Consider the following 18,279-nt stretch of genomic DNA (forward strand, 5'->3'; position numbering starts at 1 on the left):
GTATAAATAGTGTGTGAACCCACTAATAAATAAATTCCATGTATTTCCTCAATCATGTTGGTTCACCTCCTTTAGGAGCTGACCCATAGGCATCCCCTAGCAGTTATTCCAATCACTTGTTGGGATATTTCCATCAATAAGTGATGTATTTCCTCAATCATGTGATTGTTTCCCACTGATTATCAGTACAATATTCTTGATAAATAATAACAAATTCACATTTAGAAGATAAAATATTAAATTACTACATATAAATTAACAAAAAAAAAGTCTGCAAGCAAGCTAGAAATAAAGGCACAATTCCAATGGGGGTTAGGACTGACTTTTTAAGTAGGTCTCACTGGAGACATTATGTATGTCTGAATTATGCAAAACCATTTTATTCATTTATTTCCTTTACCTCATGCTTTTATTTCCTGAAACAATGGATTGGTTGTGCTGAAAATGATCCTATTAGGTTGATTCTTCTAGAATATTTTATACAGGGCACCCAGTTATTGATGTTGGTTAGTCCTGCGTTTACTTTTTCAAACTGAGTCTAGGGGATTTCTACTGAATGTGTCTGTACACATAATAGAAAATCTTAACTATTGCTAGTGTCTATACCTTTATATGTATTTATATCCATATATACACTATATATATGACAGAGACACACATGTATTCTTAGGTAATAGATTTTGAATTTCATTTTATGCCCAATATTTGCTCACCCATTTATCACTTTTGTAGGGCCCATCATATCCAAATTCATTAGTGCATTTCAGGAGATGGCTGCATATAAGGATCTTCTTCACTCCCAGGTAAATTCCCCATTGCCATTTCTCTTTTCAATAAATGGTCAAGTCTTGGCTTGCCATCATATTTATTATTTTCTTACATGGTTTAGTATTTGGCTTGTTTTAACTTAACTTTCACCTAGTATAATCTGATGATCTTTGTGCTTTCTATTGCTTATATCAGATACATTGAAAACCCAAAGGTTGCCTTGCATCAAGTCCCCTTGTTCCCCCCATGCCTCAAAGTCCCCCCCCACCTACCCACCCACCCACCCACCCGCACACACATGAAAAATAAAACCTACCATTTCTATTTGCTCTCCTTTCTGCAACATACCTCTTCCGATGTTCTAACTCCAAAGCACCTTTCCAATCGCTAATTCTCTGTGAGCTAAAAGCTGAGTTTAAAAATCTCAAAAACCAATCAACTGCTTCTACTGCCAAGAACACCGTCAATTTCTTCCACTCCCTAATCACTAGAAAGTCTTCTTGTCTTCTTTTTAATCCACCTTTCTTCAAAGATAAAAATCTTAGCTTCTATCTTCACCGATGTCCAAAACAAGATAGTCATCTTTCTTACACAAGTCAATTATCAGAGTACCAATCCTACATAAAAGGAAGAAACAACACGAGTGACCAAGGGGGAGAAATCTACATGGCTTCAACAATCTAAAACACAAAAGTTCTTTTCCAAGAACTCTCCTGCTCCCAAGACATCTCATCTTGCTTGTATAGGGGATCATCATAACCCCTCTGATTCGGAATGCTTTTAACTCGCCTCTCCAACTTCACCCTAGCTTCTTATCCTTCTTTTTGCCGTTATTACAAGTCTTTGCTCCCGTCCTTCCTTTAACTCACCTGACATTATTTTCGGCTTTGCTATGAAGGTAGCTAATTGTAGGTTAGACTGAATCTTCTTGGTTTCCTTAATCTCATTTGCTTGGGTGGGAGTAATAAGAAATGATTGAAGTACCTATAATTTAACAGTGGATATGGCACTGAGCAGAATGAAATGGCGAAACAGGATTCATATAACCAACACCATATAGTTTGGGACAAGATGTAGATTATTATTATTATGCATATCACTTCAATTTCAATGAATATGCTTTATAGTTTTTTTTTTTTTTGATCATCAAATCAAGAAATTATATTAAGATTAAAGAAAAATAGAGTACAACAAGAACTTGTTAGGATAAAGATCCTTTACAACAAAGAACCCCTCACACAGTTAACATTGGGCCCAAAACAAATGGTGTCTATGAACTCCTTGCTTAGCTAATCCATTCGCCAAATCATTAGCAGACCTCCTAACCCATCTTACATGGATTTGCATATTTCTTGATAGCAACTTGAACCTTCTGTATTTGTTTATGAATTGCAATGAAACCCCTTCTCCTTTTTTTAACCAACCACTGACTATTTTTGAGTCCCCTTCAACAATCAGCCTTGTAATTCCCATATACTTGGCTTTTTGCACCCCAACAATAACAGCCATGAACAGGACCTGAAAACAAACCACAAATGTTCCCACTCCCATCTCTAAACACTCCACCAATTCTGGAAGGCCCTGGATGGCCAAAACTACTTCCATCAAAGTTCAGCTTCATCCACCCGCCACTTGGGGGACACCAAGCCTCCATGACCTTTTGTTTCCTAGAGGAAGAAAGAGCAATCTACCTCTAGATTCAGAAAGTCTTCCATTGAGAAATATGAGAATAATTTCGAAGCTTTCCCCAACATGCAACTCTTATAGTATCAGTCTCCAATATTGCCTCCTTGTTTCTTTCTTCCTCCTCAAAGATTCTTAAGTTCTTTTCCTCCCAAATTGACCACACCACCACTGCCTTTGCACACTTCCATAAGATTCTACCTCTTCTCTTTGTGCTCCTCAGAAAAGATGGGCTAAAGAGCCCTTCCAAGCTGACACAAGGGATCCACCTGCTACCAAAAAGAGAGCAGAACCATTTCCAAATACAACAAGGGACAAGAGATTAAAAGATGGAAAAACATTCTCACCATTCAACCTACACAAAATGCACCAATTAGGAGACAAACACCAATTTGGCCTTTTCTTTTGTAGCATATCACACTTGTTGATGCACCCATGATAAACTGCCCAACAAAAGGCACTGATTTTTTTTTTGGGGGGGGGTGGGTGGGATAGGGGCACTCCAAACTTCTTCCACGGGAAAGGAATGGAAAAGGGAGGTGGACACAAGGGAAGAGAAAAAGGATTTACAGGTAAATAATCCGAAGGGACTGAGACTAAACCCTACTGTCATCCCCTATATCATCAAGGACAAGGCAATCTAGAATATTTAATAGGCTAGACAGTGATGAGATTTCTGACTCTCTAAGGTCTATTACTAACCCCAAATTCCAACCCTTCCTGGGGGAGGGAGACCCAAAGAAATCAGAGAGGGAAACATATCTTTCAAGGGATTTGTAATAGTATGGGAGATTTAATCCCATACACAAAGTTGTAAAACCTTATTTTAACCTAATTTCAACTAAAATTCTCTTTTCTGATAAAAAAACATATCTTTCAAGGTGTAGAGAACACTGATGTGGGCCCCACTGCAGTGGTCCCCACTGTGTTCGTAGGACAGCAGTGTAGTTATTTGTTTCAGTTATAGTAGTGTCAGTTTGAGTCAGTTTGTTAATTCAGTTTTTATTTACTTTATTTATTATGTAAGTACCAAGGGCAGATGTGTCCTTTCCATTATGTACTAAACATAACCTATAAATATTAAGAGAGTGGCGGCGGCAGATCAGTAAGAATCTGTCCCTCCTTTCAACAACTTGTGTTCTCTTGTTTCTCTTCTATTCTCTCTCCTTTCGCTCACTTTCTCTTCTGTTTTGCAAACCTAAAACCTTTTAGGATTCAAGACTGATTACAGTCTTGATCTTCTTCTACTCAAGGGAATATCCCTAACCCACACATTTCCCCAGAATCTTATCCTATTACCAGAAGCCAGATCATACCTGACATGCTCAAGGAATTGAGGAAGAATACCATGAACTGCTTTCCACGACACAGCAAGATTAGCTTTTTGCCGAATCCGACATCCCCTCCATTCCTAGCAAGCCCATGAATACTTAAAACCACTTTATGCCACAACTTGTCATTCTCTAAGGGGAAACACCACAACCATTTATTTAGAAGAGCAAGGTTTTTCTTATTGATGTTACCTGGACCCAACCTACCCTCTTCTTTCCTTTTCACCACCTTTTCCCATTTCACAAAGTGATCCTTTTTACTATCTTCCGGTTCCCACAGAAGCTTCTCATTTGTTTTTCCACCCTCTTCACAACTGCTTGAGGCATCCTAAAAACAGACATGAAGTAGGTAGGGAGGTTAGCCAAGGTTGATTTTATCAAAGTGATTCTCCCCCCTAGAGAAATGTACCTCCTTTTCCAACCAGCTAGTCTTTTTTCAATTCTCTCAACTGCCGGATTCCAAAAGCTTACAGACCTTGGGTTGCCACCAAGAGGTAAACCTAAATATTTCAGCGGCCACTCCCATCTTTTACACCCTAGAATCTCCGCAAATGAGTTTAGGTCCTCTTCTTCAATGTTTAAACCAACCACCACACTCTTGTTCCAATTGATTTTTAAGTTTGACATTCTTTCAAAGGGGCTCACCACCAACTTCAAAATTTCGACCCTATTTCTACTTTTCCCATCGCAAAAGATGAAAATGTCATCTACAAATTGGAGGTGGGAGACTACCTTTCTATCTCTTCCCACCTTCCAATCTTTAAGGCTCTACATTTGGTTAGCCATAGCAATCGACCTACTAAGAACCTTTGCCACCAAAATGAATGGGAAATCTCCTTGTTTAAGACCTTTAATTGCTCTCATAAAATCCACCACCGAACCATTCACAACTAATGAAAAGTGACTGGTTTGCAGGCAACCTTTGATCCACTTATACAACAAATCTCCAAAACCACTAGATCTCATGATGCTAATTAAGAACTCCCAATCCACCAAATCATAAGCTTTCTCCAGGTCCAACTTAATTGCCACACCCTTTTTCTTAGATCTCTTTTGGGCCTCAACACATTCATTAGCAATGAGAATTTGATCCACGATATGTCTGTTTTGTATAAAGGCTCCTTGTAGTGGGAGATGATTGAAGGAAGATCTTTCTTAATCCTCAGAGATAACACCTTAGCAATTATTTTATAAATTCTAGTAACTAAGATAATTGGTCTGAAATCCTTGGGGTGAGTATCATTAGACTTTTTTGGTACCAAGGTTATAAAGATAGAATTCAGCCCCTGATTAATTATATTCCTGTGGAATTCTTTAAACACTCTAAGCAGATCCAGTTTAATGATCTCCCAGAAATCTTGATAAAAGGCCATTGTAAATACATTTAGGCCTGGAGCTTTAGATCTGTCCATAGCAAAAATTGCTTCCTTGATCTCATCTTCCTCAAACCATTTTTTCCAGGAATTGGAGCTGAGAATCATCAATTGACTCCCAATTCAGCGTTCCAGCAGACCATCTTTCACCTAGAGGCCTCAAATAAATCGATCTAAAGTGATCCACAAAGGTCTTAGCTATCTTTGCTCGATCTGTGATTTCCCTGCCATCAATTTCTAAGCAAGAGATAAGTTTTTTGCTCCTACCATTTGCAATAGCATGAAAATACCTAGTGTTACCATACCCCTCTTTAATCCATTTCTCCCTCGACTTTTGTTTCCAACTTATTTCCTCCCTAAGTAGAGCCTCTTGAAGTTCCATTTTCAACTTCGACCTTAGACTTCTGGACCAACTGCACCCTTTCCTTCCTACCATTAGTTGGGTGGCTGGACATAATCAACCGCACCCTTTCTTTTCTCTTCTTCTCTCTTCTTCTCTTCGGTTCTGGGTTAATCTTTCTTCTCTTTTCTCTCTGAAATCACATCAGAAAACAAACCTTTTTTGTTTCTTTTTATTCAAGTTTCTCTTTTTTGTTGCACTCCCTAATCCCCTCAATTCCAACTAATAATCAGACAATGCTATCCTCCTTCCTTCCTATAATCCCCCTTTTGTTCTCTCTCCCCTAGCACTGAACTCCTTATCCCCTTCCTCATTGTTTAATTTCTCCACTTTTCTACCGTCACCTCCCTTCTCCACTTTGTTGCTGGAGTAAGCCATTGGCTCCTTCTGAGAATCGCACATCACCAGATTTTCTTGCTTTCATCTTCCTCCCTTCAATCTAGTTCAAACAACTGGATTAGATCCTCCATTTGTTTTAGATGGGATTCAACACCAGTAGAATGACCCAATGAATACGCTTTATAGTTATGAGTAAAAGAAATCGTAGGGCCATTGCTTTGCCCAATAGTAAAATCTTGGGCTGATGAGCATTAGAATGTGGTTTCAAGGCCCTGCGAGGGTGCTTTATGGATAAAATTGAAATGGTAGGCCTGTATTATCATGCCTTTTCAAAGACCCCAAATAACTAGACCAACATTGCAAAATGGCCCTTTTTTCAATTTGGTATCAGAGTCTATGGTCAGTTAGTGCAGCAGTATATGGTGGTCCTCAGTAGAGGACTAATAATTTCATGCAGTATGGTATATCTTTTCTGAAATGTCTTTTTTATTTGAGAATTTGTAGTTATTGGATTATTTGATTGTCTATGATTTAAAATGTGGTTACTAGAGTATGCTTGTAGGTATTATTTTGGATATTCATCAAGGCTGAGCCCTAAAAGAAGTCCATCCGGATTCCATTTGAGAGGTTGGCACATGGTGTCTGCCTTTGCACCATAAAGAAGCACAATAGAATTTTGTCAAGCCCCAGATGTTGGGAAGTAAAACCACATTTTCGATGGCTGTGCCCTTAGCAAGCCATGTCCCTTGGGTATAGGAGGCATCTTTAGAAATGGTTCAGGAATCTTGTTGTTGAGGTACTCTGGCTCTATAATGAAATTTCCTTGGAACAAAATTACTTTTTGTTTTGCAAGGATTAAAGTTTTCTTTTGCTTGATGTTGGAATAGTAAGTCAGTGATGTGATTGTAGGCCTTCAGTTTGACTACCTCAGCTGGTCCCTGACCACTTAAATACCGGCTAAGGCATTGTCCTCTAGGTTGAACAGTTCATTCGGGTGTTTGCCTGGATCAGGCAGCACCTTTGCTGATTTACTGTCATGAAACAGGGAATCTTACTCCATTAACTATTTATTTATTTATTTATTTATTTGTGCCACTGAGAACTTTGAGCATTGTGTATATAGATAATCTGTGTTCTTTCCTGGTATTATGTACTACTATGTTTTGTTAGAATTATGTTTCATTTGGGTAGTTCTTGAAGGGTAAGTAGTAAGATACCCAATTGACATTCCTTAAGGACAGTTGGCAATTGATATATATTGGACACTCAGGTGGTATGGCCTTTCACGGGAATTTCCTAGAATTACCAGTTACCAACACACCAGAATGAAGCGAAACTAGATGATTAGAATTTGTGAACTGCGTAAAATTTCTTCTGAATCATCCGGTATATTGTTTGCGGATCTCTGGTAAATTGCAATACTGTGATAATAACAACCATATGATGGAACCAATCTTAGCGTGGATCACCTATGTTGATTCCTCAGAATGGTTTCTACTGTCATAGTGCCATCTGCATATGTACAGTGTTAATTGACTACTTGGCCATGCTGATTTTACATGTCCAAAGTCCAAAAAAATAGGGGGGAGGGCTCAGTTTCTGTTATCATTTTATAATTGGACCTTGGATTGAAATCATAATTCTAAAATGTGTTAGGATATCATATTGCAGGTAGATCATATGTTAAGTGACCGTTTGACGGAGTTTATGAAAGTTGATTTAGAAGGTGCAAAGGTGATCCATTTTCTTCTTTTGATCATAACATTTTGCATGATTTAATAGTTTTGCAGCTGATGTTAGTAGCTTAGGCAACATTACCGGTAAGAAATTGTATTTTTCCTTGTGTGTTCGTTCTGAGACTGCAGAAAAACCTTGTGTATTTTCTTTTACTGTTGATCTTCTTGTTGCCAATTGAAAAATGAAAAGAAACCACTTAATATTTTTGCTACCATCCATGATAATGTCAAATGGTATGAAGAGGAAAACATGGTCTGGAGTAAATGGATTTTCTCAATGATTGATACTATCCATTATTTAATAGTGTAATGAGAGGTGGAAAACATAGTATAGAATTAACCATACAATAAATGGGCATTATTATGCTTGATGTATTAGCAACTACATTATTTTTTTTCAAAATCATAAATATTTTATTTGCAAATAAATTAGAGGATTAATAGTGTTTACACCACGGGCCACTTGTTTAGTATATCTCTACAATGATATAAGATTGATGAATTAAAGAAGCTGTCTCTTGATCCAGTCTGACGGTGTCTCCTCAATCAAGGTAATAAATTAAAATTTCTTTTTTTTTTTTGATAAATAAATAGTTATTTTATTAGATTGAAAAGAATAGCTAATACATGCAACCCTTGGAGAAGCATGAGCTGCGACCTCTCCCACTAAAGAAGAAAACTAAAACAAGTTACTATTCTGCCGAATACAATAGTTCCCTAGCTGCCTCTTGCTTGGTTAGACAATAATCCATAGCATTTGCTGATCTCCCCGCCCATTGTATTCGTAGACACATATTCCTCGTCAGCACTTTGAATTTCTTTATCCCTGAAGCACCAAACTACTGACTTTGGGTTTTGCAACATAGGGTAAAGGATGCTCAAGGAACTAAGGAGTGTTAAGATGGGAGAGGCAGAGGAGAGATTCAAGATGGCAGGTCGTTGGAGAAGGGCATTGAAGGTGGAAGCAAAAGATTCTGTTTGAAGAATGGAGATCTAAAGGAGTGCTGGGGTTGGAGATTAGGGAAGCTAAGAAGGCTACTATGTTACTGGAGGGTGGTGGAGTGATCGAGTGGTTTAAGGACTTTGTGCTTGGAGCAAGTCTCAAAGGGAAGCAAAAAGACATGGAAGAGTTTGGCTCTGAAGAAGGAAAGAGGTATGTTGTAGAATGTAAAAGGAACAACAAAGGTTCATATATAGCCTTACTAGAATTTTTTGGAAAGGGTAAGAAGCAGAATTCTTAATGAGTTTTTACAATGCCTGGTAAAAGCACAAGCAGAGGTCCCAACAGAATTGAAAGAGCTTAAAGAAAACAGTAGTAATACAGAAGATCTGGGACAAGAGATAGTGGTTCTGGCAAAGACTAATGGGCAATGTAAGATGGCTGCTCTATCAAAAGAGGAAGATTGGGAGAATAAGTTTGTAATCCAAGCGAAAAACCATGTCAGTGATTGGAGGATAGTTGCAGACTTACTGATACAGAGGTTGAAATTGAAAGGTATGTTTATTGTAACACCTTTTGGGAGTTGTAAGGCTTTGTTGGATCTGGTTGAAGATAGGTTAGACTTGTCTGCAACTACCATTCAATCAGATCTTGGATTATTTACAATTTTTAGATGGAGTCCTTTTTCCAACTCTAAAGAGTTCTCTGTTGAAGATGATGTGATTGTACGTTTGTTGGGATTGCCATTCCACCTGTGGAGGCAAGAAGTGGCTGAATCTATAGCTTAGCTGTGTGGAGGGCGACTCACGGGTGTCTTCTGGGGGGATCTCCGCTCAGCTGCTATATTATTAAGTGGAGTAAGGCCAGAAGATCTGCCGAGGAAAATAGACTTAAGAGTGGAGGGCTGCTTCTACTCGATTTGACTGGCTTCCTCCATTGAAGCGGTCTGTGGAAGGAGGCCTGGAAGGAGGAGGATGAAAAAGTGGAAGAAGATGTATTGCATGGATCAAGGGGATTGGTGAGTTCAAATGGGAAAAGAAGTTTCACCAAAATGGGTAAACAGGAGCTGATGGGGCTGGAAGGTTTGATGCAAAAGGAAGATCAAAAGAGTGGCATACAAGGAAAAAAGATGGCGTGTAGCAGGTCTTATGCACAAGTGGTCAAAGGTGGCGGGTCAAAGAGGATTGATCGCAGCTCGTGCCTCTCCAAGGGCTGCTTGTATGTGCTAACTTTTCCAAATCAATAAAAAGTTCATTTATTTATCAAAAAAAAACATGCTTATTACTTATTACCTTGGAGTCCCCTTCAACTACTAGCAGTTCCAACCCTAGTTGAGTTGCAAACTGTACACCTTGCAGGACAACTAATATTCCTCAAGATTCCTCCCAATCCAGAAGGGTTTGGGTTACCTTGGTTGCTACTCTTAAAGTTCAACTTCAAGAAGCCTATAGGAGGAGGTGCCCAGCTTGTTCTTACTCTAACCTTGGAAGGGGAACAACTTTCCACTGTTGACCAATTCCTCCAAATATTGTTAAAGTAGAATTGGTGGAACATATCTTGAGATTTTAGCCAATGAATAACCCTATTCAAGACACAATCCTTAATCTCTTAGTTGAAAGGTGTAGATATGTTGGAAGAAGAGTGTCGAGAATGCTTGGTGTGTTACTGTTCACACCAAGGGGCTTTTCATTTTACTTCACAAGCAAAATTACAAAGGTGCCCTTGAATAGGCACCCAAATACAAATATTCATAAAAGGACAGAAATGCTCTCACACTCTTAACACTCCCCCCTCAAGCTGAGCATAGATATTTATCATGCTCAGCTTGTTCAAATTGTTGTCAAGTTTTGATTTGGGAACACCTTTAGTTAGACAATCAGCCAATTGGTCTTCAGACCGCACATAAGGTAGACAAATCTCTCCACTGACAACTCTTTCTCTAATGAAATGTCAATCAACCTCTATATGCTTTGTACGATCATGTTGTACAAGATTGTGGGCTATGTTTATGGTAGCTTGATAGTCACAATATAATATCATCGGAGTATCAATCTGCATTTCCATTTCTATCAAGAAGTTCTTTAGCCACAACAATTCTTAGTCTTGTTGGTGGAGTCTTGCCTTCCTTTCAGCCTTTCATCAGATTTGATGTGTGCTCAGGTAATAAAATTCTGTTTTGGGAGGACCTTTGGCTTGGGAACACCCCCCTTAAGGGTAGATTCTCGGTAATGCATTCTTTTTCCCTAAATAATTTCAATACCATCTCCTCATTTCGTGTGTTTGAGGGGACTTGGAATTTGGGTTTAGGAAGAGGGTTGAGGGATTCATAATTGGCTTCTGCAGATGAGTTGTTCACTATGTTGAGTTCAGTTTTCCTAGATCTTTTCTACCTAGACAGTAGAATTTGGAAAGAGTCTTCTCTAGGGACTTTCTCTTGTTCATCTTTTTTCAACGCCTTAGCTCAGTCTTCTATTGTGTCCATCTCCTTTCCTACTAAAGAAGTTTGGCATTTTCCTGTGCTGCCAAAGGTTAGGGCTTTTTTTGCTGGGAAGTGGCTCTTCAAAAGATCAATACTATGGATGTACCTAAAAGAAAAAGGCCATATTGTTGCCTTTCCCCATGTCTGTTACCTTTGCTTAAGAAATGGTGAGGTGGTGACTCATCTTTTGATTTCTTGTCCTTTTGCTTCTTATTTCTGGGGTTGGTTCTCTTCTTTGTTTGGTTGTAGATAGACCTGTTCATGGGCCGGGCCGGGCTTTGAATATGTATCAGTAGGACACACTTAGGTCCAAGCTCGAGCCCAGCCTGAGCCCGACCCTCATATAAAGTTTGAAGCCCGGACCCTAGCCCGAGCTTGACTAGAAATTTGAAAACAGATTGTTTCCCTTTTAACCAAGGAAAAGAGGCATGGTAGTGTGGAGAATTAACAAGAGCAACCATCCTATGGTCAATTTGGGAAGAGAGAAACAATAGGATCTTCCTAGGGCAAGAAAAATCTAAGGAAGTACTTGTTGAGGTTGTCACCATCAAGGTTATGCTGAAAGTACATCATCTCTTCAAGGACTTCTCCTCAGCTGACTTAATTAGAAATTGGAGTGCTATAGCTGTATCCTCTTCTTCCTCCCCTGTGATGCAGAAAGTTGGGTACCACCAACTCAGTTCAGGGTGAAGCTAAACTTTGATGCTCCTTGGGTAATCCAGGTCAGTCGGGAGTTGGGGGTGTGTTCAGAAATGAGGAAGGAAAAGTTTTGGCCCTTTACTTGGGCCCAATTGGGCTGGGAGATTCATTAAGGGCAGAAGTAATGGCCTTACTTCAAGGTTTGAGACTGGCGAAACAATGGGGAATGCAGCAATTAGAAGTGGAAGGATACTCCAAGCTGGTAATAGGGTGGATGCAATCTGGAAACTTGGGAGTTTGGTCTCTTAGACAGCCTCTAAGAGAAATTATTAGCTTAGCAAGGGAGATTGGGGTGCATTTTAAATGGGTAAGAAGGTCAGCAAATGGAATGGTTGACACTTTAGCTAAGCAAGGAGTTACTAGGGAGGCTTTGTTTGTATTTTTGTTTTTGTTTTTTTTTTCCATCCATTTTGTGGGTGGTAAGTCTGTAATCTTTTCAATTCTCTAATGAAAGTTACCGTTGTTTCCTATCAAAAAAAGAAAAAATTCTAGACATTCTTTCAACTTTTAACAAATTGTAATGAATGTATAACTTGGGGTTTTCATTTTTGTTTAATGAAATTTGAAGTTACCAATCAAAATTCATATATATCTGTATGTATGTATGTACTTATGTATGTATGCATGGAAAGTAGGACTGTGTTTGGTTGCAATGCGGATTTATTTGCACTGATGCAAAACCATGGTGTGCAAATGATTTTGGTGCAAATCATGATTTATTTTTATATTAAAATTTACCTTTTTTTGTTCGATTGCAGTAAAAATGGAGAAAATAAGACCTGAAACAGAATAAAGTAAAACCCAAAATAAAATTAAGCCAAAGTTTGCATTCTTTTCATTTGCACTCCCATTCATTTGTATGAGTGCAAATAAAATTGCACTGTGACCAAACACAGCCTAGGGAGCACTATTTGCATCATTCAAATCATTCTGAGGTTATTTTTTCATTAAACTTCCTTAAAGCAGGTTATTGAGGATGAATAAAAGCAAGTTTCTTGAGGAGCATTTAGCACATTGCTTGGCTTAAAGTTATATCATGTGGATGCACTCCTATTTCTTCATTGAACTGCCTTAAAGTTCCTTCTTGTTTTAGTTTGTGTATTTATTTGTATTCTCTGTAGGAGTGTCGTCGACGCTTTGACAAAGCCACACATGCTTATGATCAGGTATTCCTAGATCCTGTTCTTTACTTCATTCTGTTTTACAATAACCTAAATAGTGGCTTCCTTACATCAGATGCTTCATGCTGAAACTATAGTTAAGCAACACTCAATTTTCCAACATGTCTATCATTCTTTTTCCCAGAGCCTCCATAATTTGGCTACAATATTTTCTTGTTTCTCTTGATGAAGGAATACTTGCTGTACGTTGTTTTTGTTTTTCTCAAGGGAAAGGCCCCAACCTTGACTTGCTTTGTGTTATGGTTTAGATGGAATTGACATTTGGAAGACCATTATCCATTCTCTTTCAACATTCTTGTTGGTGGTTATCTCATTTATTAACCTCGGGCTTTGTTTGATCTAAATTGCAATAAATATTTGGGTTCGACTATGATACCTGAAAAACTTGTAACCAGTCAACCAGTATCATAAAAGGGGTAACCAATGAGGTGGTTATTTATCAACTTTTTTTGAAGGTAAATACAAATTTTACTAAAAGAAATAGAGAAATTACAAGAAATGTGACCAGTACCTGAGGGAACAAACCAACCTCCACTCACCTCCCAATTCAACACTCCCCACTTCAAACCATGCTAAAACTATTACAGATCCATTTAGAAAACAATTTACAACACCAACTCCAGACTTCCTACCATTCAGAACACTCCCTCAAGCTCAGCAAAACAAAATAAAAAAAGACCAAAAACCCCCAACACAAAGGAACTCAACTCCTTGCTCATCTCTTTCAGAAGGGTGGGTTAACTGAATTTGGTAACTGTTTTACTGGCTATGGCACCAATCATCTTGATCCAGACCAGCCATAGTGAGAGATTGAGTGATTGTGGGCCATATGCACTTAATAACTGGTGTGGAACAAAATGATTGGTGCCACAGCTGGTAATGCTGATGAAAGGACTGATCTTAGCCCAAAATTGTCAAACCTTGCTGGGTCGAAAGGTGGAATTTTTGAATCAATCTTGAGTCAGCCAAGACAATCAATATATATATATATATATTGCTTTAATCCAAACGTATTTTAAAGAAATTGTAAGTGGACTAGTGGAGAGGCTTGAACCCTGGTCATTTGCTTTAAAAATTAAAGAACTAGTCATCTGTCCACCACATTCAAGTATGATATCATTTGTAAACTGATATCATATATATATTTTTTGAGAAAAAAGTTAACGATATCATATATATATATATATTGATCAGCAACACAGAAATGATTCATTAAATTAAAAGGATGTGTACAAAAGAAGTTGTGGGTAGACAAAACATCCACAGAAACCCCACTAATTACAATACAGACCCAAGCGTAACCCAACAAAGAAATTCATTAGTTACAAACAAGCCCCAAAGGATATCCCACTAACTATAACATAGCCCAGAACATAGATTGCCTTTGAACTCCTTGCTTAGCTAGACCATCAGCTATGCTATTAGCTGATCTCCTAATCCATCTTATGTGAATTTCCATATCTTTAGAAGCCTGCTTAAAGCATCTGAACTCATTTCTTAATCTCTAGATTGCTTCTTCCTCTTTTTTTTAGCCACTTTACAACAACTTTTGAGTCCCCTTCAATAGTCAACCTGTTAATCCCCTTCCAGTGTTTTAAAAAGCGTGGGAGGCGCGCTTCCAGGCAAGGCGGTCCCAAAACGCCCTGAGGTGTATGCCAGAGGCGCTGACACCTTTGAGGCGTACGCCTCTTGCGCTTTTTTCATTAGGCGTGCAAGAGGCGTACACCTCATGTGCCTCATGCACATCTGATATAAAAAGACAAAAAAAAGAAGAAAGAAAAAAAAAAGGAAAGGAAAAGAAAGGGAAGGGAAAGAAAAAGAAAGAGTAGAAAAAAAGAGGAAAGGAAAGGAAAGGGAAGGGAAGGGAAGAAAGATAAGGGAAGAAAAGACCCCTCCCTTTCAACTAATGTTATGCATCTTTATTCTTCTTAATATAAAAGATTTTATTAAAAATAAAGAAAAAATGAGATCCCCCCTTCTTCATCCTCCTCCTAACCCCCCTCCTCTCAAGGGGGCTTGTGTTCGGGAGGCTTATTTATCTTGCGTTCTGAACTACGCCTCACGCCTCTAGATAGTGGAACGCCTCGCGTCATGCCTCCACATTTTAAAACTGTAGGAAACTATGGACCCCACATTAATATACTCGTGGGACAGCATAGATTTAATTAAGTCTTGATTAGGATTAGCTTTCCTAGTCGGATTAGTTTTAATCTTATCTTATCCATCCATGTAAAACATTAAGTCCTATTACAATTATGAAAGCATGTATATAAATTCAAAGGATGGGGTGGCTGTTTAAAACAACCAACCACTCTCCTTCTAAAACCCTTCCACGAGTTCTTCTCCATCTCTCTTATACTCTTCTAAGTTTCTTTTATTTTCTGTTCAAATGTGTAGTCTTGTACGACTACTTGGTATCAGAGCTTGGATTAGGGAATCTCATGTGAGTTTGATCCAGTCAACCACATGAGAGTTTCCTAGGGCTGGAAGAATAGAGAAAGCTCTCTTTGGCTGATTCTTGGAGGTTATCTACAGCAGCAGACCAAAGATTGGATCGTACCTTTGATAACCAGGAAGAATCAGAGGAAGAGAAAAGGATCAAGATCAATCCTTGATCAGTACTGGAGGTGGCGATCAGAATTTTAAGGATTTCTGTTCAAGATCAGAATTTCCCCTTCAAGATTAGAGGATCAAGATCAGTACTTGATCAAGACTAGAGGTGGCAATCAGAATTTCAGAAGATTTCTGGTTCAAGGTCGTTTTTTTTTTTTTTTCTCTCTTCAAAACTGAGAGAATCAAAATCCCAGAAGTTTTTCATCAGGATCAGAGCTTTTCAGAATTTTCTGGTAAGTTTTTCAATCTTTCTTAAGATCGGCAGCAAGAATACCTTGATAGGGTTTAAGAGAAAACCCTCAGGTTTCAGGGCTGTTATTGCTTCAGGACTTGTCTCTTTCGATTTCTTTGCTCTCTGGAAGATCCAGTAGAGCTGTTTCAGCAGGACTGTTACAACAGAACTGTTATTTTTTTTACTGCTATCAGTCTGAATAGGTCGACTATCACTGAAATTAGGGCTTCTTTTACTGCTATTACTTGCTGCAGACCCAGTAGGCCGACTGGTAAAGTAATTAGGAATTTTTTTTATTGATCATTAATGGAGTTTAAAAGCCAAGGGGAGGGTGCTTTTGGGACTGGTTCAAGTAGCATGTTTGAAAACACCTTCCAGATTACAACTATAAAGTTTGATGGTTCAAACTACTTAGAGTGGGCCCAATCAGCCATGATGGCCATTGGGGGAAGAGGAAAGCTGAACTATTTGTTAGGGATATGAAGGAACCAACTAAGGAGGATCCCACTTATGCTAGGTGGATTCAGGAAAATTATTTGGTGATGACATGGCTGTGTAACTCCATGTAGCCACACATCAGCCGAAATTATTTATGGGCAAAAACATCTAAAGAAATATGGGATGTTTTGAAAGAAACCTACTCTCAGCCCCTTAATGTTGCTAGGGCTTATGATCTGAAATGGGAAGTTAGAAATCTCAAACAAGGAGAGAAACACGTCTCTGTTTTTTTTTCAACCCTAAAATCTCTGTGGCATGAAATTGACCATCTTGAGACAATAGAATGGGAAAGTAGGAGAGATGCATAGACTTACAGAAGACAAGTTGAAACTAACAAAGTATTTGAGTTCCTGGCTGGTCTAAATTTTGAGTATGATATTATAGGACAACAACTGTTGACATGAGTGGGTGTGACTCTGTCTCAAGCCTATTCCCTAGTGCACAGTGAGGAGACTAGGAGAAAGGTTATGTTGCAGTAGCAACCTTTCGAATCTGCCTTGGTAGCAGTTAAACCCAAGTCTAGGGGAGATAAGGAAAGGGATATGAAGAAAGAGGCTAAGAAGGATCTAATGTGTGAACATTGCAAGAAACCTAAACACACTAAAGACACTTGTTGGAAGTTACATCCACATCTGGTTCCAGCAAAACTCATAAACAAAAAGGGGAATGCCAATATGGCTGTTAACACTGATAGTGTAGACTCAACAACCTCAAGAGGCACTCCTCTAGACACCCTAGCTGCTGTCCGATTTGCTCTGACACAGTTGGAAAGTGAAGTTAGTAACTCAGTACCATCTCCTCAGCCACCATCAGCTCCTTCAACCTCATCTTTTGCTCAATCAGGTAATCGGGCCTCAGCTTATCATGCTTCAGCTCCAAGTAATACAGAACATTCTTGGATAATAGATTCAGGAGCATCTGACCAAATGACTAGCTTGCCATCACTTTTTTCTACCTATCATTTATCTTTTGGAAAAGACAAAGTGTCCATTGCTGATGGATCCCTTGTCCCTATTTCTAGCAGAGGAGACATCAAGTTGTCTGATGCCATTTCCCTATCCTCCCGTCTTGCATGTTCCTAAGCTTAATACTAACTTGCTTTCAGTTAGTAGCATTATAAAAAAATAGAACTGCTCAGTAACCTTTTTTCCTGATCGATGTGTTTTTCAGGATCTTCAAACAAGGAAGGTGATTGGGACTGTCCGTGAGACGAATGGAATCTTCCTACTTGGAGGAAGTGCTCATCAGGAAGATAGTGAAACTAAGAAATCCTTCGTTTCTTAGTCTGTTGATCAGGTGATGCTTTGGCATAATAGGATGGGCCATTTATCCTTTTGTTCTTTGAAAAGTTTGTTTCCTAGTTTATTTGAATCTGTCCAGATGTCTAGTTTGAAATTTGAGAGTTGTGAGCTTGCAAAACATTGTAGGACAACCTATTCATTAAGTAGTAATAAGAGCAATATTCCTTTTGAAGTTGTGCATTCTGATGTTTGAGGTCCCAACATTAACCCGAATTTTTCATCAAATGATTTTAACCCAATTTGGGGTCAAAATTAAAATTTTTAGATCTGATAATGCAAAAGAATATTTTGCAAACCCATTAGCCTCCTACTTGCTTGATCATGGGATTATCCGTCAGAGTACCTGCCAACATATACCATAGCAGAATGAGATTGCTGAAAGAAAGAATAGACACATATTGGAGGTAGTCAGAGGCATTATATTTTACCTCAAATGTGCCTATACGTTTCTGGGGGGATGCAGTTCTTACACCAGTATATCTCATCAATCGGATTCCCTCACGGGTTCTTGACATGAAATCTCCATTTACCCTTCTATACCCTGATAAAGAATTGTTCACCATTCCACTTAAAACCTTTGGTTGCATTTGCTTCGTTCAAATCCTTGGTCCTCATCGTTCCAAATTTGGTCCTAAGGCTTCCAAATGTATTTTCCTTGGTTATGCACAAACTTAAAAAGGATATTGCTGTTATGAACCTACTTCTG

At 38.6% G+C, this 18,279-nt stretch overlaps 1 protein-coding gene across 1 annotated transcript in view; it reads left to right on the forward strand.

Annotated features, from left to right (window-relative positions):
- LOC148855637 (ADP-ribosylation factor GTPase-activating protein AGD4-like) overlaps window positions 1–18,279 on the forward strand; it is a 106,656-nt gene that overhangs the window by 7,101 nt on the left and 81,276 nt on the right. Inside the window, exons 4-6 of the mRNA XM_088984933.1 lie at window positions 733–803; window positions 7,566–7,628; window positions 12,870–12,915. Coding sequence (XP_088841059.1) covers window positions 733–803; window positions 7,566–7,628; window positions 12,870–12,915 — 180 coding nt within the window. The remainder of the gene's footprint in view (window positions 1–732; window positions 804–7,565; window positions 7,629–12,869; window positions 12,916–18,279) is intronic.

Source organism: Nelumbo lutea, chromosome 4 (genome assembly GCF_056320005.1).
Source record: "Nelumbo lutea isolate HS-2025 chromosome 4, American lotus-T2T, whole genome shotgun sequence".
Taxonomy (NCBI): Eukaryota; Viridiplantae; Streptophyta; class Magnoliopsida; order Proteales; family Nelumbonaceae; genus Nelumbo; species Nelumbo lutea.